This window comes from Notothenia rossii (genome assembly GCF_949606895.1).
Source record: "Notothenia rossii genome assembly, chromosome: 11".
Lineage (NCBI taxonomy): Eukaryota > Metazoa > Chordata > Actinopteri > Perciformes > Nototheniidae > Notothenia > Notothenia rossii.
The window spans coordinates 38,394,553-38,416,784 of record NC_136910.1 but is presented as its reverse complement, the minus strand read 5'-3'; the positions used below and the strand labels follow the sequence as shown (position 1 = coordinate 38,416,784).

At 39.6% G+C, this 22,232-nt stretch overlaps 1 protein-coding gene across 17 annotated transcripts in view; it reads right to left on the bottom strand.

Annotated features, from left to right (window-relative positions):
* mast4 (microtubule associated serine/threonine kinase family member 4) overlaps positions 1-22,232 on the bottom strand; it is a 92,356-nt gene that overhangs the window by 5,903 nt on the left and 64,221 nt on the right. For 8 of the 17 annotated variants that reach the window (XM_079658659.1, XM_079658661.1, XM_079658663.1 and 5 more), the window contains 22 exons: positions 21,823-21,901; positions 19,990-20,147; positions 19,212-19,287; positions 18,905-19,114; positions 18,152-18,253; positions 17,654-17,786; positions 16,470-16,531; positions 16,273-16,364; positions 15,692-15,900; positions 15,447-15,585; positions 14,824-14,956; positions 14,569-14,734; positions 11,838-11,939; positions 11,072-11,194; positions 10,400-10,509; positions 9,678-9,799; positions 9,159-9,373; positions 8,505-8,705; positions 7,828-8,054; positions 6,975-7,097; positions 6,716-6,852; positions 100-194 (listed from right to left, as the gene is read on the bottom strand). In XM_079658659.1, coding sequence (XP_079514785.1) covers positions 100-194; positions 6,716-6,852; positions 6,975-7,097; positions 7,828-8,054; positions 8,505-8,705; positions 9,159-9,373; positions 9,678-9,799; positions 10,400-10,509; positions 11,072-11,194; positions 11,838-11,939; positions 14,569-14,734; positions 14,824-14,956; positions 15,447-15,585; positions 15,692-15,900; positions 16,273-16,364; positions 16,470-16,531; positions 17,654-17,786; positions 18,152-18,253; positions 18,905-19,114; positions 19,212-19,287; positions 19,990-20,147; positions 21,823-21,901 — 3,014 coding nt within the window. Of the gene's footprint in view, positions 1-99; positions 195-6,715; positions 6,853-6,974; positions 7,098-7,827; positions 8,055-8,504; positions 8,706-9,158; positions 9,374-9,677; positions 9,800-10,399; positions 10,510-11,071; positions 11,195-11,837; positions 11,940-14,568; positions 14,735-14,823; positions 14,957-15,446; positions 15,586-15,691; positions 15,901-16,272; positions 16,532-17,653; positions 17,787-18,151; positions 18,254-18,904; positions 19,115-19,211; positions 19,288-19,989; positions 20,148-21,822; positions 21,902-22,232 lie in introns of all 17 variants that reach the window. The other 9 variants (XM_079658649.1, XM_079658658.1, XM_079658653.1 and 6 more) reach the window with 2 other exon arrangements.

Here is a 22,232-nt window from a genome sequence, read left to right as displayed (position 1 = left end):
CATCTCCACCTGACTGGGGGAAGTCTGGTGTGGGGCGGAAGATGGCACTAGGGGAACGGGGGGAGAGACTGTGGGTGGGGGAGCCAGGGAGATTCTCACCAGATGACAGAGAGTGGTTGAGGGAGGTGAAACTGCGGCTTGTGTGCAGCAGAGGAGAGGGCTGCATGGCAAAACGCCTGAAGAGGGAGCGGCGCCTGACAGAAAGCAAAATAAGACAAAGAATAAGAAAATCAGTCAGGATATATTTATTATAGTTTATTAATTTGCAAAAATGTACATGCAAAAGACAAAAAACAATAACATTATGACTCAACATTCACTTTTTAGATTTGAATCTACTTCAAAGGCTGGTTTGTAAAAATGTGGTGCCATGGTATGGAGCTATTTCAGGGTCATAAGTTTCGATCATTCAAAAAAAAGCAATTTATTTGAAAGTTCAAATTTTTATCCTGAACTTTGAAAAATACTATGATGTATTCAAAATAAAAATAAGTATTTGAAATAATTTTTCAGGTTGAATATTATTTTTGATTCAGTTCAGCAATTTTTTTTGAATAAAATATTTATTTTCAGATTTCACTTTTATGCATATTTTGATATTTGAATCCTTATTTTTTTCAGTTGCAGATTTTTCGTTTTCAGATTAAAAACAATTATTTTTTCAGTTTCAAATCTTGTTTTTTCAGGTTTCACATTGCTTTTCACCTTCAGATCGTTTTCCACTTTCAGACCTTTTTTTTCGCTATCAGATCTTTTTTTTTCGCTTTCAAACTTTTGGCCCTGATGTTGCGTGGGGGGGCGGGGCTTAGCAAAGAGTAGTTTGGCATCCTGAGTGGCAGGCCTCCCTCTGTCATGTTGCCTTCAAGGATGTTAGGTAGCGCGAGAAATATAACTCAATACTTTCTATACACAATACTCCCGTGATTGGTGGTAAACTGATACCAGCGTCAAAGTTCCTTTAAGCAAGCTGTTGAGCATCTTAATTGGCAACAATCAAGGTATAAGAGCAATAAACTGTGCTAGAATGTGAAATTACGTATCCGCTATCAAGCATTGTCCTTCCCCACTTCCACGTACCTCCATGAACGCAGCATAGTATTGGCTTGGTTTTTGCGATCAGAATCAGATTACCTTTATCCACAGCATCGGCGTCGCGAGACCCTTTTCACGGGGGCACGTGCCCCCCTGTAGATCTGAGGTGCCCCGGTATGCCTGGGTCACTGATTTTTTTATTAATTTATTCAGGGTTCGAAATGGCGACACGCCCGCACGCCCGGGTCTAGTAACTTTCCTATCGGACTAGTAACTCTATGCACTTGCCTGCCCGTGTGTCTGGTAACTTTATAACCCCTTTGCACGGAGCGTCTTTTACAAGCATTGTGGCCGTCAATGCGAACTCAATTTTGCTACTGTAAACCTCTCTTGCACAGCATAAGACTAGTCCTATTCAGCACACGCTGCTTTCATTTGTTTATTCGAATGTTTTTTGTCCCTTCTGATAACCCGTAGTGTTGATGCGTGTTTTGCCTTGGTAGTTCAGGATACCATGAAATAAAGCTTGCGGTCAATCTGGTAAGCAACGTAATTTTACGATGAACATAATCTTAGTTTTAGAAGTGAAGGTCACACAGGAGTAGGCTATATATTTTTAATGAGTTTGCCTGGAAGCTAATCGTATAGGCTACACTGTTAAATGTTATGTGATTTGTATAAATAGCACTTTTTAATAATTTATAAAACATAATAGACTAGGCTAAATGGATGGAGATGTGAATAGCAGTGACATGCGCTGAGGTTCGTGGCTGGTGAGGCACTGACAGTTTCAGTGTCAGATTTAGAAATATATAAACCCAAGTATCTTAAATCACGAAATCTATTATTGAGGTGAAACATTTTCAAAGAAATGTGGCTTTGAACGTGAGTAGTCGATGGAGTTATCCTAACCGTCTTTTGAAACATACCTTTTAGCTCCGGCGTTGGTTTCCCATTATTTATCACTTCACGATTTGATTGATTTGATAGTATTCTGTATTTTAGTATTTAATATCTTGTAAATGGACATCAGAAAGTTATTCGCTCGGAGCAGGGATAAAGCAGCAAGGAGAAATGAGAGAGGTAAGCTAGGTAACAAGGCAACCCAAACCACTTTTAGGTAACAACCCACAAGTTGAGTTCACCACTGGTCACTAGCCTAACAGTTACATATCTGTCCAGACAAAGAGGAGCAGCAGAGTGTCGGAGGAGGTGAAGGAGAGAGGGATGTTGATGAGCACGAGCAGAGGTGATATGGCTATTAATTTAATATTAATTAGGAATAACTGCAAACAGGTTATACACAAGTAACCTTACATCTGCATATGTAAAAATGTAGATAATGAAAATGCAGACATTAGACTGTAATATGTTCATGTTGTTTCAAGACTCAGTGCAGCAGAGTGCAGAGGAGGAGAGGAGGAGATTGAAGGGACACAGGAAGGGATGACACTGAGAGATGACACTGACAGGTGAGAGTGAGACTCAGCTGACAATGTAGTTAGCTACTGTAAATGTCCCTACTTATAGATGTGATGAATGTTATTTGAACTTTTAATGGTTATCTGAGGTAACTATTGAGCATATGATTTTTTTGTACGTTGCACCAGACAGGAGAGTCAGAGGGCAGAAGAGATTGAGCTGGTTGAGGCAGGGGAAAGGCAGAGAGAGAAGGAAGGACAACAAGAGACAGACAGGCCGGAGAGATCACACCCCAGAGATGAGACTGAGAAAACAGTTGCCACAGTGGCAGAGAACATTAGACTGGGGGCAAGAGAAAAAAGCAGTGTCCACAATCTTGAGGGACATACAAGTGATCTTGGGGGAAAGGAGTCTGGCCCAAACCAAGTTAAGTTGTCAAAATATCCCCAGCACAACTTTGGTGCAAAGAATCGATCATTTAACGCCAACTGGTTTGAAAGCTTTACATGGCTGGAATATTCCAAGGCTAAAGATGCAGCGTTTTGTTTTCCCTGTAGAATATTTGGGAAACATTTGAAGAATGACACCTTTGTAAACACTGGCTTTCAAAATTGGAAAAAAGCTCTGGATGTCTATAGAGAGCATGAGAAATCACCAGCACATAAGGCAAGCATGCAGTCTTGGTGTAGTTATAAAGCCAGTGAGGCTCATGGCAGTGTTGTCGACCATTTGGATTCTGCCAGTGAGCATGAAATAAAAGAGAGACGGGAGTACCTCAGCCGGGTTGTGGCTGTTACCAAGTTTTTGGGAAAACAAAATATCCCATTCCGTGGCCATGATGAGGGCATGTCCAGCGACAACCAGGGGAACTTTCTGGAATGCATGAACCTCTTGAAAGAGTTCGACCCTTTCCTTCAGACATATTCAGCACCATCACACACTACATGAAGTAAATGAAGTAATTCAGTGCTGTGCCCAGGAGATAACAAAAGCTATCAGTAAAGACATTAAGGAGGCTGGAATGTTTTCAGTGATGGCTGACGAAGCAAGAGATGGCAGCACTGAGCAGCTAGCTGTGTGTGTCCGATATGTTGCTGGGGGGAGTGTGCAAGAACATTTACTAGCTATGGTAGATTTGAAGGGTTTTGACGCGGAGTCCATTACAACTGCCATTGAACAACAGCTAAGGTTGAATGGCATAGACCATGTGAAGGTGGTTGCACAGGCTTATGATGGCACCTCAGTCATGAGTGGGGCTGTTGGAGGGGTCCAAGCAAAGTTCCGAGAGAACCATCCCATGGCCATTTATGTGCACTGCTATGCACATCAATTGAATTTAGTGCTCTGTTCCACATGTCTGGCCATACCAGAGGCCAGGAAGTTATTTGACCTCCTGCAGAATGTCTATACATTCTTTTCTGGCTCCCTTGTGAACCATGACAAGTTTAAGGAGACTCAGAAACAGCTTGGCTTACAAGCTTCTGAGCTTGTACAGCTGTCCAAGACCCGAGGGTCTTGCCAGCTGAGGTCTATCAACGCTATGATAGAGAATTTCCCAGCAGTTCTCACGTGCCTGTCCAATATCAGCAACCCTACGGCTGTGGGTCTGCATGCCAACCTTGCAAGGTTCTCCACAGTTTATCTATTGATGATGTTCAAGACTTTTTTGTCTGTGACAGAAAGTCTACACAAATACCTACAAAGTGAAACTGTGGACCTGGCAAAAGCTGAGGAGTTCAAATGCGCTGTGTGCGCCACTCTACAAGAAATGCCCACTGATGACAAAGCAGCTGAGGTTTATGACCGCGCAAAGGCCTTGTGCGAAACACACCAAATCCCTGAGTCATGTGCTGTACCAAGACAAAGGCAGAAGCAGAGACGCATGGAGGAGTATGTAGTCGAGTCTAGTTGTGGGGCAGCGAGTGACCTAGGGAATGCCGAGAAGTTGAGAACCGCAGTGTATCTACCTTGCCTTGACAGGATGGTTGCTGAGATGGAGCAGCGTTTTTCATCTCTCAACAGCACAGTTCTAAAAGGTGTTCAGGCCTGTAATCCAGGATCTAGCAACTTTCTCTGTGAGGAGAACCTCAGAGGTCGGGCAGATCATTATAATGTGGATCTAAAGCAAGAGGAAGTGCTGGTGGCTAAAAACTATCTGGCCAGAAAGCAGGAAAGCCTTCCAATCACTGACATGCAATGTCTTTTCAGTTTGCTGGATCATGTCATGTTCCCAACATTGACACAGGTCATTCAGATATCTCTGACCATTCCAGTGTCCAGCTGCACTTGTGAACGTACATTCAGCGTGCTGAGACGCCTCCACACGTGGTTAAGAAGCACAATGGGGCAAGACAGACTCCACCATCTTGCCATCATGTCTGTTGAGAGAGGAGCACTCTCCAAGTTAAGCCACTGTCAATTGATTGATAGCTTTGCAAAACTGAAACCGAGACGTTACAGTTTACTTTAAAAAAAAATGAACATAGACCTCTCCCATCTCTCTGACCATGTACACACCTCATAGGATAGTCACCATCACACCATCATAGGATGGGGGGTTCTCTTTCAGTTTTCAGTTTTCAAGTCCATGTTTGCTGACAGATATTTCATGAAGATTCATTGTGCCTCTTTTGCCTTCATCAGTTAGTGATTTAGAGATACTGTATACAGTTAAGTTCACAAGTAGGCCAATTCAATTCAGTTTGGTTCAGGTAGGCTAGATATTTAATGATGCAGAAAATAACAATCTGATTGTACTATTTATTTATGACACTTTATTATAATAAATAAGTGCAAAAAAATGTTTGCTCGCGTGCTTGCATTAATTATCTGTGCCCATGCTTTTTTCAAAGAAATAACTGCAAAACATTTTTTTTTTCTGTGCCCCTGTTGTGCCCCTGTATAGTATTGGGTCAGCTGACGCCCCTGATCCACAGGGGATACATTTACATTGTTACAGCAGAGAAGAGCCAAAAACAGCTTATGCTACCTAAAGCATGCATGAAAAAAGTATTAGAGATTAAAAAAAGAAATTATATATTTTAAAGTTACACATTTGACATAATACACACCCTGTAACAGTTCTGCGGATTTAGCAGCACAGTTTTTAACGGCATATATATTGCACATATTGCAAATATTGCACATAGTTGGTATTTATCAACAAGAGCTGTTATAGTCTGAGATGTTTTGTCCGGGGTCGAGAGGCTGTGCTGGTTGTATAGTCTGACCGCTGCAGGAAGGAAGGACCTGCGGTATCTCTCCGTGAGACAGCGGGGGATGGCGTCAGGTCCACCAGAACAACCTGCTGGCTCGTTGCGGATACGTAATTTCACATTCTATCACAGTTTATTGCGCTTATACCTTGATTGTTGCCAACTACGATGCTCAACAGCTCGCTTAACGGAACTTTGATGCTGGTATCAGTTTTATTTCCCACCTATCACGGGAGTATCGTGTATAGAAAGTATTGAGTTATATTTCTCGCGCTATCTAACATTCTTGAAGGCAACATGACAGAGGGAGGCCTGTCACTCAGGATGCCAAACTACTCTTTGCTAAGCCCCGCCCCCCTAAGCAACATCAGGGTCAAAAGTTTGAAAGCGAAAAAAAAAGATCTGAAAGCGAAAAAAAAGATCTGAAAGTGAAAAACGATCTGAAGGTGAAAAGCAATGTAAAACCTGAAAAAACAAGATTTGAAACTGAAAAAATTTAACTGAAAACAATAAGGATTCAAATATCAAAATATGTATAAAAGTGAAATCTGAAAATAAATATTTTATTTAAAAAGATTGCTGAACTGAATCAAAAATAATATTCAAACTGAAAAATTATTTCAAATACTTATTTTTATTTTGAATACATCATTGTATTTTTCAAAGTTCAGGATAAAAACTTGAACTTTCAAATAAATGGTATTTGTTTGAATGATTAAAACTTATGACCCTGAAATAGCTCCATACCATTGTCCATTGTTTTTGCTTTTCATAAATCGTTTTGCACTCAGTCTATTTGAATCCTGTTGAAATGCTAAATATCCCTATGACCCTGTAGGCATGCTCTGCATTCAAATACTCTCTTAGTGTCATCTCTCTGCCCCCTAGGGGCCAATAGGTATCAAAGTGTCTACACAGTTGATATCCGACCATTCACTCATAACGTATCATCATAACGTTATACATGAGATTCGAACCATGTGATAACAATTTGATAAAAACATATATTTGAAAATAAATATAAAGTGTCAGTAGAAGAGTTTTACCTTTCTGGTGTCTTCTCCTTCTTGGGCTTCTTGGAACATCTCACCATTTTGCTCCTGTAGCTGTTCCTCTGGGCTGGACCAGTTTTTATTGAAGTATTTTCAAAGGGGGTAGTGGAGATGGTCACTTTGCTACCACTCTGAAAGGGAAGGAATAATAATAATATAAAAACTAAATGATGTTAAGTCAACATGATGTTTAATGTTGAGGTTTTTTTAACTGAATTTCTGATACTAAAGAAGAAAATACATTGTCATTTACCTTGAGCAGAAGCTCCACCACTTCAGTGTGGACGAGGCCGTGAACTGGTTCTCCGTTCACATGAGTGATGAGGTCTCCAGCTTTGAGTCCTGCTTTATGTGCAGATCCGCCATCTTCTACATTCTGATTAACAGACACATAAAAGACATTTACTTTCATAACCTAGATTTCCTTACAGTCATTTTGTTGTTTGAGGTATATTTTCACATTCGCTTGGGACAAAAGAAAACAAAGTTTGTGTTCACACGTATTGCAACTAATCAAGAGCTCCAGTGATATTCACTGAAAGTGTATACATTGTGTGATTTTGGTGTTTGCTATCCTGCATCATAATTGCTACATGGACCCATGTGAGGGAAATCAAATTCTAGTGACTACTCTGCTGTGTACTGTGCTAACATGTGTGTTGTTGTCTCAACAAACAGAATGGTGCATTTTGTGTGTTTTGTGTACAAATACAGGAATAGCAACTGTGTGGTTTCTACCTTTTACTACTAATTTGTAAAAGTGCTGTTTAAACAAATGTTCACTTTCACATTGATCAGGAAAAATTTCATTAGTCACATTTTACACATTCAAAATATTGTATCAACAGTAACAGTATATATTACATATATAGATACTCACAGTTCCCAAGGAGTGAACAAAGACCCTTCATTTAATTCAGTCTTAGTTTGTCTGTTTGGTCTACACTACAATTTGATTGACAGCTTTCACACCTGTCCAAATGAACTACACTAATGCATCACAGTTTGTTTAAACAGCAGCAAACCGGTTAAGCGTGAAAGCACCCTCACAGTTCACTGACTTATAATTGATTAGGAGTTTCACTACAGGCTGATGTAGTCCTTACCCAGACCATGTGGTAGACAGTGTAGATGTCCCCGTCACATGAATACACCCGAATGGCCCTCAGCGTGAAGCCGAACTTCTTCCCTGAGCTGTGGATGACGACGGGCTGCCGCGGGTTGGCCGTAAGGTGGGAGGTTTCTCGGCTTGGAGAGGAGTCTCTGGAGGAAGGGTCTGAGGAGAGGGAGTACGGGGAGAGGGGGCTGGCCAGAGGAGAGACCCCGAAGGTATCTGAAAAAAAAAAGAAGATAATCACCACCTGAGCAGCAGTGTTTTTCATTCAATCAATCACACCTTAGCGGGCCCTGGAGTCAGGTGAGTCTATAAAGCTCATGAGCCTGGTTCACGCTGCTCCTGCTGAGGGTGAAACTAATGGGATATTCACGCTCCCAGCTGTGAAGGCCTCTTGCTTCTGCTTACTTTCCTTATTATAGACTTGTACTCGGCTTCTTGCCCGTAGTCCCTCTTTAAAATGAAACTCACGGTAGGTGTATTGCTGGGCCAATTTCACACAGATCTATAAAGTTTGCTTTAATCTTTTCCACATTATTTGTACAAAGTACATGGCTTTTTTGTGATTCTTGGCACGTTGTTGCTCCGATATACTTTAACCTTTACAGTATATGATTACGGTACATTTTCAGTCAACACATGCACATCTGTTTGTGTGCTTGGTCTTACCCCCGGGGATCATGAGGGAAAGGGCACCGGTTGAGACAGACTTTGGGACTTTCGCCACAGCGCCGGTCTTCTCTGCAGCGCTCTCAGGTCGCAGAGAATTGTTCTGAGGCCCATGGTCTGTGGAGGCATGGCTGGTACTGTCTGGGCTCTGCAACCCCTCACCTTTGGGGGTCAACTGGTCCAGATGTTCTGAGAAACTTCCTGTTTATTACAAAAGATGAGCATGGAGTAAGGGTAACATGTACTTCCCTTGATTAAAGATACGATTGCCATTCTAGAAACAACTGTTGGATATTTTAGGAAATAATCTTACAGCTTATTTGATTTGATTTATGACACAATTCTTACTAAACTCATGTCTGTTATTTGAATGCATTTCCGCTTTATCTTGATTGTTTTGTCCATACAGAAACTTAAACAGGGCAAATTATGGATTCAAAGGAGGTTAAATGCCTGATTATTTAAGTGAAAAATACATAAATTGCAACAAACTGTAGCTTTAAGTGATAAATGAGGAAAATGTAAGACCATTTTTGATTCTGTAGTTTCAGTGTTTCAGAGATCTTACAACTTACACATTTTTATCAAATGAAAACCAGGCAGAAGAATAAGATACTTAAACACTATGAAATTCCACACAGTGTAATGTTGTACCAGAGAGCGTGGCTCCACTGTGAGTGCTGCCTGGAGTGGTAGCGTCCGGCTCGTCCTGCGGGAGCTCTCCGATGGAGATGGAGCTCTTGCTGGGGTCACCGAGGCCGGAGGTCTCGTCTGCTTCACTCTCTGCTGAGATGGCAAACTTTGGCAACGCGTTGGGGCGAAGACCCGGATTCAGACTGTCGGTGTCTGTGGAGTGGGAGAGTGAGGGCCTGGTGGAAAAGAAAGAAACATTTATAATGAGATGAACAGATTCTAACAGAAAGAGCTGAATGTATTGTATATGTTTTGTGTTTTGGCTAGGTTTACATGAGGATTATGTTAAGTAGCTAATCCAGCAAACTATTCATGTGACTGAATGAAATGGGAACCGTAAAATAATCAAATAGCTATTTTCTTCTTGTGTGTAATATGATTTTCTAATCCTAGCATTATGCCTTAACTGCTTATATCATCTCTGCTACATACTGTATTTGGTTTATGCATGTGTTTAATGAACTTGAGTTTCAAACATACATTTCAGCAAAATCTGGTGTCCAGCTGAGAGAGTCGACAGTCAGTGGGCTCTCACTCTTCTTCCCCTCCGTCTCTCCCTTCTCCTCCAGGAGCCCACGGGACAAATCCAGGCTGCTGTAAACCTGACAACCACACAGAAACAATAACTCACTTCAGTACATGCAGGCTGTAAAGGCAACATTATGTTTAAAACACACATTGTCAGATACTGATTAAGCTACACAGATTGATTAACAAATGCAGTATTATTTACAGGAAATGTGATGCAGATAAGTGTTTTCGGTGTTAACGCAGACTTCATCATGAATTACAACCTTGGAGTTCTAGGTGCAGTCGAGGGAAAAACATTGAAACATTGCTCAACGCTTCCTCGGAGAAGCCCCGCTGCTTTCTGAGACACTGTAATGCTCTGTGTTGATGTGAGAGGGGAGCATACTGCAATGCAGCACAACAATGACTCCCAGCTTGTACGACTGTATTGTGTATTGTGTTCCACATTACCGAAAAAGAAAAAACAGATCTGATTTGCAGGCGGAAAATGTATGCAAATCCAACGTTTAATACTCTAGGGTAAAGGGGCAGCGGGTGTGTTTTCTAGACACACATTTTCATATGAAATACCACTTCCTAACACTCCATCCACTCATTTACATTACTAACATCTCAGGAGGTAACGACGATGTTAGTTTGAAAAATGTGAGGGGAGCAGATTAAGGACAAACCTTGGAGAATCGGTGCGAACAAGAGGAGAACTGGCGCAGCTCCACATTGAAGTCTTCATCGTTTGTATCGTCCTCTTCTGTCTCTAGGTGATGGTACCTCTCAGAGCGAGCTGGGGATGATGGGAGGTTCAGATTTCACTCAGTTATTAAGAGTTTTAATGAGTGCCTCAAGACGATTTAAGTATTACAACTGTACCCCAGGCTATGTTTTAGTAGAGTCACTTCGTGGATTTGTTTATTTAATGTACAATATGTTGGTGTGTCATGTGAGTTGTACTATAAATGTTCCAGGCCAATTCTTCCAATATTTTTTCTTTAAAACAAGATGTTTTTTCTGGCTGTATCTGCACAGGTTTTTAATCACATGGCAAACAAACATGAGAAAATTAATAAAGATAATATTAAAGTATTTTATTACACACTATGTTTGCATCTATTCTATTTGCAATATCATGTTCTAGGTTTTGGAGGTACAAATCAGCAGTTAGAAAAATGTGTTATAAATGTCTGGCACTTATGTTTAATTCTGATGCAAGCTGTAGAAGTGCTCCACATTGAAATGGGACTTTCAGAACCAGGTTCGCCCAAAGATACAGATAAACAACTTATAAATACTGTATGATGATAATAGAACATTTGACATATTATGTTCAGATAAAAGAGAAAACTCACTGTCGAAGTAGCTGGTGTCATCCTCAGACTCCAGCTGAGGAATAAACTCTGCCTTCTGCCTCAGCAGGCTGTTCCAGTCCAGGTCACTGAAAAACTTATTCTGCTTTACTTCTGCAGCTCCACCTACAGATCAAACAAGCACAAATGATAACTACTTAAAATACAATTTCCAGGACAGACGTTAAAACTTCTTGTGATGAAAACCCTGGGAATTAAAAATGAGGGTCTCAGAGAGATACAGGACGTAAAAAAAACAACAACGCTATGTTTTCCTTTTCCCTTGTGGTTGCAGGAATAACCGATAACATGACCGTAAATTATGCAGGACAATTTCCTGCCCGTGACCTTTTGTGGAGTAGCAGGAGACTTTGTAAATGGCAGCCTGGAGAGGGGGCTTCTAGACAAACAAGGCGTCCAGCTGTCCCCCCAGTTGAACATGCTACGTGCGTCCCTCTCTTTGAATGCCTTTGTCCCAGGTCATGGCATCTTTTAACACTCCACAGAGCTACACACTCTTAATGCCGGATCATGGAACTCGTTTCATGGACTGGCAGGGAAATAATTGCAATAGATCAAGGGGACGAGGTGAAGAGGCCACAGTATAAACTGCTCTGCTGTGGCCTCAATTTTTCCCCCAGTGATTAGGAATTATGAGCGGTACAGAGGCGGCTCGTCACATGATCATTTATGGAGGCCTGCTGCGCCTCTCTGCTCCTAACCGAGATACTGGCTGTGCCACATCTCTCCTTGCCCTTTGTGTCAGTACCTGCACCCATCCGGTCCAGAGGGTTCTGTCGGAGGAGCAAGGTGATGAGCTCCTGAGAATCAGGCGGGGGGGCATCGTCTCCCTCAGGCCAGTTGATCTCATCTGGAAAACACACAATGCAGGCGATCAGTTTGAAAGTAAAATACTCTGACATACAAGAAGCCCATGAACCTCAATAGCTACTATTTAAAGATAGGAAATACATAGAAGTGTTTCTGAGATCACTGTAGGTAAAAAACAAACCAGAATGAGCTGCTTTATTGCTTTAAAAACATGAATTGCAAACTAAATAGTCAATCCCTGTTAGCTCAGAGTGCACAATTAGTTGTTTGCATTTATTCATCTGTAAGGAACAGGCCATACATAAGCAATCATGACACTGTAGCAGTCGACTTGCTCCATGTTTTATAGCTTGTATTAAAAATATAAACCAGTTTATGAAAACATTAGGAGTATGAAAACAAACCTTAGGTATGTTGTAAGATTGTTTTTAAATTATTATATTGAATGTGATACTTTCATGCAATTGTGACCCACTGCTCTGAGGTGCTCTTTTAAAGAAATACTTAGCCAGCAAAGTCAGACAAATCAGAGTCAGTTCTGAGGTGTAAGCATAATGTTAAATGAGACAATTTACATATGCTTTTTTTCTAAAAGCCTCATGGATAAGCAATGAAAAGGGGAGCAAAGTCTGTCTGTGCCCTGCTGATTGTCTGCTCTGTGCACCATTTGGCCCCATTTTAATCAAATTTGGGAGGGGAGCTATGAATATGTATGTGCGGCCCGAGGCCACGGTGCCATGCATTCAGTGTGTTCTGGCGCCTTTAATTAACAGTCCCTCTCAGAGGCTTGGTACAATTTGATTGAGAGCATAGCAAATCAGTCATGGCATGCCATTCATTTCCATGCCGCAGATAGAGGCCCTTATCCAACAACTCAGAATAATACAATTCATCTGAGCCACACCGCTGACAAGATAAAAGCTCTTGTTTTCAAGATTAAGATTTTTTCTCTGTTGCTGTCACCATGAGACTACAAGATGAGAACAAGTCATATTATCAGAATTATAAAAAAGGCACTTGTGGTCTAAAGTCAAGATAAATCCACTTACTGCCATCTGTTTGGCTAACAAAACTCGAGGGACTAATTCCTTGTGGTCACTATGTAAATGTTTAATTCATATCTGATTGAGAATATCTCCTCATGTGCTGACAGTAATCTACAAGCCAGATGCCGTGAGGGAAGCATGAAGCACTAATAAATATAGTTTATTTTGATCATGAAGTACAAACTTTAATGAAGAATACTAAAAGGATGATGTTTTGTTTTTGCTTCAGTGAAATGTCATGCTTTGCATTGTAATTAAAATACGTCATGTAATGGTTAAGGGAAATAAAAAGCTTGAGTTTCTGTCTTATCATGTCATTGTGTATTTTGGTTTATTTTTGTCATTGCTATTACTGTATGCATAGGCGGCGCGTGAGGCTCAGGTTTGGGAAGGCTAAATCACTTTTTTTACCTGACTCTGCCCACCCTCGGCGTCTATAGAAAAGAGATCAACTCAGTGAAAGCACCGCCTGCTGACCAATCAGAGCTCAGTGTGCGGAGTTTAAATCTATCAAGTCATATTACAGGATAAAGGAAATACAGTTTAAACTGCCGTATGCAGAGAAGACGCCGAAGTGTTGCACTTATCATTCACATCATCAATCAGATCATCGATCATATAATATCATAATATATCATATATTTCCTATCTGAGTCAGCTTCTCCAGCCGTATCTGGCCGTGCATCACTTACAGTGTCACATACTGTATACAGAAGTATTATTTTAAGCAACACATTAGGTTGACGAAACACTCAACTCAAATGTAATTAAAGTCAGATCTACTCGTGTCTAGATGGGGCAGTGATATCATAAAACTGTTGTACGCTTTCAAACACACTTATTTATTTTTTAACCAGTTGTTCTATATTCACCTTGCAGGTGCAACTGTGTGGCTTGTATCCTCGATTATATGTTTAAGTCATGTATGTTTAAAGTTCTTATCTGTCTAATATTAGTTTACTTTTCATTAATGAAGTATTACGCTGCGCTGTCAGTACACTTGTCCCTGTTTGTGATTGGTCAAATGTAGCTAACCCCGCCCCTTTCAGGTGAATGCGCTCTCAGCTGGAGAGAGAAACCCTGGCTTGATTTACCGAGTTGATAACCAGCGTCGTAGGACCGCTTAGCGAGAGCGCGTTTGTTAGGGTTAGTTAAGATAACTCAAACATATCCAGGGTCTGTTGAACTGGCTTCGTAGCACAGGGAACAGGTGGCTGCATATCAGCGCTAATGTCAAAGACACAAACATTATATATTTATTTTACCAGGATGCAGTGACACAAATATTTGGGGAGGCTTAGCCTTCCCTAGTCTACAGTACCCGCCGCCCCTGCTGTAATGGTATTTTTATGTTATTATCATTATTGTTTTGTCATCTTTTTTATATTTCTTTGTTTATATAGCACCTGCATTTGTAATCTGTATTTTCTCCTGTTAAAAAAAAAAAAAGAAGCTTGATTGACCGCCTTAAATCAACAATTAAGGAGCTTTGTTTTGCATCCAAGTCAAGCTGTCAGCGTTGGACTAAGCAATACACATCTATTAGTGAGGTTTAATACACTTCACAGATGTCACACAGAAACTCTACTAATAGTTTAACATTTTAGGGGGGGTAATACTGACCACTGATGACCTGTCCAAACAGCGCCTCTGGTGTGTCTCCAAAGAAAGGCACGCAGCCCACCAGGAACTCGTAGAGGATGATGCCCATCGCCCACCAGTCCACCGGCTTCCCATAGCCCTGTCTCAGGATCACCTCTGGTGCAATATACTCAGGCGTTCCACAGACCTATACAGAATTAAATATGAATAAATATCCATAACAAGATGTGGTTTGAAGAATAGGTTTTGTCAAAACTTTCATTAAATAAGATATACCTGCTTATCAGAGAACTCCCTGGCGTCTTTCTCTATATGTCCCTCATACAGGTTAGTGGTCATGCTCATCAGCCCGACTTTGGACAACCCAAAATCTGTCAGTTTAATGTGTCCCATTGATGTGACCAGCAAACTGCGAGGACACCAGAGAGAATGTCACAATTACAAGGATTGTGATGATAAAATACAACCTTTAGGCAGTTGAGCTTCCACACAGTGATAATTACAGAATGTAGAAGTGCACAGGTTACTTATATTCCTAGGTACTGTAATCAGAATATATAAGCAGCATTAGAAGTTTTTGAAAAAATATTGATAGTAATTACATTGTTTACTTTAGTAACGGTAGAAGTGATACCACAATGTAAAATTCCTGCTTTCATCAATTCATTTAAAGAATGTAAACAAATATATGAAAAAGTACTTTAATTCCCAAAACTTAAAGAACTAATAAGGCAACATTATGTATTTGACAATGATATATTTTTATGTATGTCAATTAGTGACACATTAACATCCACCAACTTCTGATGGAAATATCTGTCAGTAAAATGCTGAAGTGAAATGCAGATATGAATAATCTATCTCTATAGGGTTCATATCTAAAATGTGCAAGGCCTCACTTGTCTGGTTTGAGGTCTCTGTGGACGATGCCATAGTTGTGGAGATACTCCAGTGCCAGCACCGTCTCTGCAAAATACATCCTGGCCATATCCACAGGCAGAGGACCCATGTTCTTCAGAAGAGTGGCACAGTCTCCACCTTTAGAGATAAATGCAGGGATTTTACAAGAGAACACAAAGGAGATGTTGTTCAAAGTGCTTTCAGTTGCAGCACTTAAACTGCACTAAACAACCTTTCTGCTGACCTTCAACGTACTCCATGACCATGCACAGGTGCCGCCGGGTCTCAAAGGAGCAGTACATGGACACCACAAAAGGGTTCTCTGCAAAGGTAAGTATGTCTCGCTCCACAAAGGCCTGTTGTATCTGATTCCTCAAAATCAGGTTCTGCTTGTTGATCTTCTTCATGGCAAACCGCTGCTTTGTTTCCTTGTGACGAACCAGATAAACAGCTCTGTGGGACAGTTAGGAATGGTTTAAAGGTCAGCTAGGAGACATTTTGTAAGTTGATCATCAAGTCTGAACTTAAAAAATGTTTAAGCAGTAGGTTGGTCTGTTATAGTCTATACAAACGTATTATGTATATTTATATTCTGTATTCAATATAGATACATTATGCATACAGTATATATATTTGTGTTGTTTATAATATATATATATTTACGGTTTATGTTTATTTTAATGTTGTGTGCAATGCCTTGTTTAAATGCTGCTGTGACAAAACAATGTTCTAGACTGGGGAAGTAAATCTAACATAATAAAAAGAAAATGAAATTGTTGGTGATGCATCTATAACCAGATCAGATTTGGAATAAGACGTCCTTACCCATAGGCACCATTGCTGATGAGTTTTTTCATCTCAAAGTCTAGTTCACAGGGTTTACGGCGACACCGCAGGGCTGTGCTGAGGCTCTGAGACTGAGGGCGAGAAGAGAGACAAATACTAGAACACCTCAAAGAGAACAAATCTGTATTTGTGGATGCAGTAAAGACGGAGGAGATCAATAGGAAAAAAGTGCTTACAGAATCGTCTGTTTCTGGTGTTTCTGCAATCCCGCTGTCACAGCTGGTCAGCTGAGCTATTTCTACAAAACAAATAAAGAAAGAAGGAGCAGTTTAAAATATATAAAGTGTTGCTAGTGGATTATAAATCTAAAACTGCATGTGAGGCCTACAAGATGAACAGGTTCTGCGGTGCAGTTTTTAAAACAAAGTTACATGCTGAGAAATCAGGACTTTTAAACAAAACAACATAACAGCAGCCTTTATCGACCTATTAGGTGTGAGGTGCTGACTCCAAGATAATCTGAATTGAGAATAAATGGGGCGGAAATTAGATTTGGCAACACCAACACATGTCTAACACCCATTTTGAAAATCACTACTCCAGAACAACTGCTCATTATAAACCACCTTGCATCTTTTAGGTTTTTTTTCTCTGTGTTATTTTGCAATCATGCCACAGTCCATGTGTGTACTCTCACAGGGGGGTGTTTGTCCTGCCCCGAGAGAGCCTGTAAACACATTTCCGCTGCTATTTAACATCTGTCCTCCCTTGTAGGTCTGCTTGAGGCACATAAGGCATGGGGCAAACGCAACACAAGAGACACTCGTGGGAAATGAGACGAGAGATGGGCTGATGAGGCAGCCTGTGTGGATCTGTGTTAGGTCTGTGGGGAAGCCATTCCTTTCTAATTAGTCATAATGAATGTGGTTTGTTGCTGAATCTGGAGGGACAGAGTGTCATTAGAAAGACGGTCTGTTCAGGACATTAGTCAAGAGTATCTTTGTCTTTCGGTTCTTTCATTCCTTCACAGCTTCACCAGTTACTGTGTATTCACATTTACCGCAACGACTGTGAAACTTTGATGGCATTATATAAGTAAACCCTAAAAAAATATATAGATACCATAAATTCCTGCAAGCTGCCAACGTAATAGAGGAAATGTTTATTAGAATATTTTACTTTACATTTCATGCTGTTTGATCATTTGATTGTATAGTGAACCAAGGAAAGATATTTGTAGTAAGGCTGTCCCAAATAGCTTGAAGCTCTAACCATAACATTATAGTTCATAATAATCATTTGAATGTTGTGTTTTTTCTTTTAAGCACATCTATTCATTCTGTTTAAACCTTGTATTTCCTGGTGTTATAGTTTGTATTTTAATATATCGCTGATGTTGATGATGATAAACTTCCTTTACCTTCCAGAGGATCTCTTGTGAGTCCCAGCTGGCTGATGATGTAACGTGGGATGTCTGTTTTGATGCCCTGGCCCTCTTTAGCGTGTCCTTCAGCAGCCTCCAAAAGGTGGTAAAATTCCTCCGGGTCAAATTCCTGCAGACACACAGCAGCATGATTTATTATATGAATAATGTTTCAGAAGTGTGTTTGAATTACTTACACTTGTAGGACTTTTCTGTATCAGACTCACAGATGTATTTTATAAGTTGCAGTGTGCAGTAAAAAGTGGCATGTGTCAACTCTGCTAAAGGTAGATAAATACACTGCTTTGATACTGTCAGACTTACCTACTACTTGAGTCACACATATAAAAAGAAAGAAATACTAAAGCAACCTGTTTTCTCTTTTGTCTGAACCAGCAACACAAAAATAAGAAATATATTTAAAAATCAAGTGGAAATGTTTTATATAAATCCAGGGGTAAACAAACAGATCAGAGGCTGTGATATTTAACCTACCAGACATTCCAGCAGTCGAGCAGGTCGGGCTATGATGATGAGGATCTTCTTCACCAGCTCTTTGATGAAGTTTACCTCGTCACTCTCCGATCTCTCTGTTGACTGCACAGAAAGATACAGGATTTCCACATGTTATTGTTAGCTAGAAAAAAGTCAGAAGAAAAAGCAACACGGTTTATATTTATGAGAATTTGTGCCAATAACGCATAACCATCATGTTTCTAAACAGAGGTTGTACTTTCTGGAAACCCTAACGACTCATTTAAACATCTAGATGAGAAACAGAATTCTTTCTGTTGCACGATAGAAATAAAGATTTTCATCAGTTAAGTACTATTTTTCTTAACCTAAACAAAGATGGTACCTAGACATGATGTATATGCCCTTGCCCAAATTCACTGTTCAAAGATGTCAAATGCTCAGTTATTTTTAATATATATTTTTTTATCTTGAATCTTTATTTTTCTTTCATAAAAAAAAAAGGACACAGACATTTTGGCTACTTGCATCATAAGAAACAAGTTCAAAAACATTATATGGTCAAACTACTAAATAATTTTCCATCTCGAAGTGAAAAATAATCGGATAATAATTGTTCTAATTCACTAATACTTTAGCTCTGTAATTCAAATGCAATATAATACATTGAAAACCCAAAACGGGGCTCTATCTTTGTGCTGTCTTACACAGCACATTTGAATACTGTTTTATATCTTCATTGAAATAGTAGATCATTCCTGGAGACGCGCTCACCTCCTGAACCAGCCTCTCCAGCTTGTCAGTGAGCTCGCAGAAGTAGCTGGAGGTGATGAGTCCTTGCCGGCTCTTCTCCAGACAGTCACGGGCCAGCTCAATAATCTGGTGGTGGGCAAAGCCGAGCACACCATCTGCCAAAGGGAGGACGCTCTCCGGAGAGTTGCTTCGGATGATGTCTTGAATCCTTTCCTCCATCTGAGCGGTGGCCTGCAGGAAGAAGGGGAGGTGTCAGTTTGTCAATGCTCAATATAATTAATGGCCGGAGACGGCTTTCGGCTGTAGTGGACATATTGGGAGCTCTCACTCTGGGAAATCGCTCCTTGTAGACGTGGTTCATCATGATAATCTCATGGTCGTAGCATGAAGGAGATCTTCCAGGGCTGAAAAACAAATTGGACACAAATCAGTGCATTTGAATTGTTGATAAAGTATTTATACAATAGAAAAAAATACACATACGCTAAGATTATATATTTATTTTCTTAAAGAAATATGGGCACCGCTAATGGAGATCATTTGGGAACATAAGATTTATCACTCAAGAATCATATACTTAGGAAGGGACTGTACTGCATGATACCAATCTATTGTACTATATCATTGATAGTACTCCAATACAAAAATATATAATACACTAATATGAAGTCTGTGGTTTAGATTTTAATAATATTTATGTATTTTTATGATATGATATCATATTGGAAATAACATGTGGGACTTATTTATATTAACCGATATGTAGTTTAATATTGATATGCTTGTTTTATTTATGTTTTTTTTCAGTGCTAATACAACTTTATTTTGTGATGGTTTGTTTTGTCATTTGATTTTGGATATATATAAAATCAAATCATATATGAAAACATACATATAAAACAAGCATAACAATATTAATATATATATATAAATATGTAGAGGAAACTGTTGAACTGGATTAAAAAATGTTGATCTTAAAGTGGATTCGAGTCACAAACCAAATAAAGATGAAACTTTATTTTAAAAAATCAGTACTTGAGTGGCACCAATGGTACGCACTTGCACGTTACTGTAGGATGACGTGTATTTGCAGAGAGGACAAATACCTGAGACTGCGTGATCGCGGTCGCATCTGAGCCGAGGCTCTGCGGCACTCATCCCCAGAGATGCTCTCTGTGCAGAAATGCTTAGAGAGGAAGTGCAGTTCATCAGGCGTAGGCTGGAAGGGCAGCTGGTGCAGCTTCTCCTGTGATGAACAGGATGACTGGAAATGAAACACATTTAAATTCAAAATGAAAAGGAAAAAAAAGAAGACGGCATTTTTTTTTGTGGATGAAAAAAATACCATAAAAGAAAAATCATGCATTTTGGCAATGTTCTGTACATTTTAGGGAATAATGCTTTTTTGGAGAGTCAAATAGCATAATGACGTGTTCAAAAGTGACATTTAGATGTAATGCATTTTTCAACCTTGTTTCCCAGTGTTTCCAGACTTGCTATGCTAAATTAAGTTAACCATCACCTGGCCGTAGAACATGCTGGAGACAAGGCCAGTGCAATATTTTCCTGTAACTCTTAGCAAGAAAGCAAATAAGCATATTTCCCAAATGATTAACCATTCCACTAAAGCACACAAAAATGTACATGGGACATTGATACAGCTCTTACACACACAAATGATTTAACAATAAATACATTCACTAACTGTTGTAGTGAATAACTGAAGAATGAGCTTGACCGTTAGCACATGCTAAAGACGTTTACTGTTTCTAGTATGAATTGACTCATGACTTCAGCAGAGAAACAAAGACATGCTTCCTTCGATAGATGGTGTGAATAGCAGGAAATGTACCAGCTGACCAAATGTCACACAAAACAAAAACACAATCCTCATGATACTTTGTAATCCTGTTAGTCTGTGTTTACTTGGACTGTATTGTATGCACATGTCTACTTCCTATAAACACAGATATATTTGAACACAATTACGTTTGAGAGATGTAGACGGAGCAACTAGTCACAATAAGAGAGATAAATGTGTGGGTGTGTGCTTGTTGCGTTCTTGTCAAAGTCATGTTTACTCCAGAACAAATCTGTGCCTCTCATAGAGAGTGTTTGTTCACAAAGAATTGTGAGCCAGGCTCATAAAAGGGTAAATAGAGCCATCGTGACAAATACTGTACTCCACATTAAAGTAACTTGACTTTGTTCTGCATGCTGACAGATGTTTACTTGACCAACTTCCTATCATGTTTTTGCACTATGAATTGTTTCTTATTTAATTTGCTATTTTTGGGTCCCTTGATAGAACGACCTGTCAATCAAACTGTATTATCAATACTATGTGACTCGAATCAAAAAATGTAAGAGAAAGAATAAATGACAAATGGCCAGGTGAACAGAGATGCAGAATTGTCAGAATCTTTTATCAACATCTGTTTTTTATCTTGTGCATCCAGTATTTTGGAATGCATGCTTACACAGTTTATATATGCACTCTTTCCTACTTTGTTCTGCCACTGCTGCAAAGAATTTACCTCAGGATGAATCATTTGGGGTACAACACTAGCAGGTTCACTTTTCTCTTACTGGCTGGGTTATAAAAAAAAATTAAAAAATTTATTTGACTCTAATTATGTGGAAACGTTACATGTATGTGTATATATATATATATATATATATATATATATATATATATATATATATTAATTGTACTTGCTACAGTCATACCTTGTTTATGACTAAGAGGAGGACAAATATAGCTTGTAGTTTATTGAATAGCAAATAATCACAATATTGTTTCCTTAAAATATTCCTTGCTGCTTTTAATTACTCAGTTATGTTGATTTCTTTCATTTGTTTTCTTCAGATTATTTTAATTGACCTGTGATATGTTTTGATGCCACACGAGTCACACTGGGTGAGTGAATGATGCTTACAGAGATGGTGGAGCTGGGCGTGTTGGTTCCATATCCAGACGAGGGAAGGGAGGCCAGCGACCAGCGGCGACCATCAGTCCTGTTACACAACAGCAGAGACACAGAACATCAAGTCTCAGAGTCTCACGCTGAATCCATAATGAACAATACATGATGAAGCTAGTCAGTGAGAAAAACGTGTGTCTTCTTTTAAAAACAACTTATCCTTTCAAATGAAATATGAATTATTTACATGTTTATATTACAAACTTGTAAATGAACTGCTACGATCTTAATGAATATGTGGTTATAGATGAAGGTAACCTTTGTTTGCTTTTTTCAGATGATTTGGTTTACACAACAGAGGAAAGCAAACACTGAATGAAGATCTGAAACCTGATGCAAGAAGGATGGAACAGAAAACGTATGGC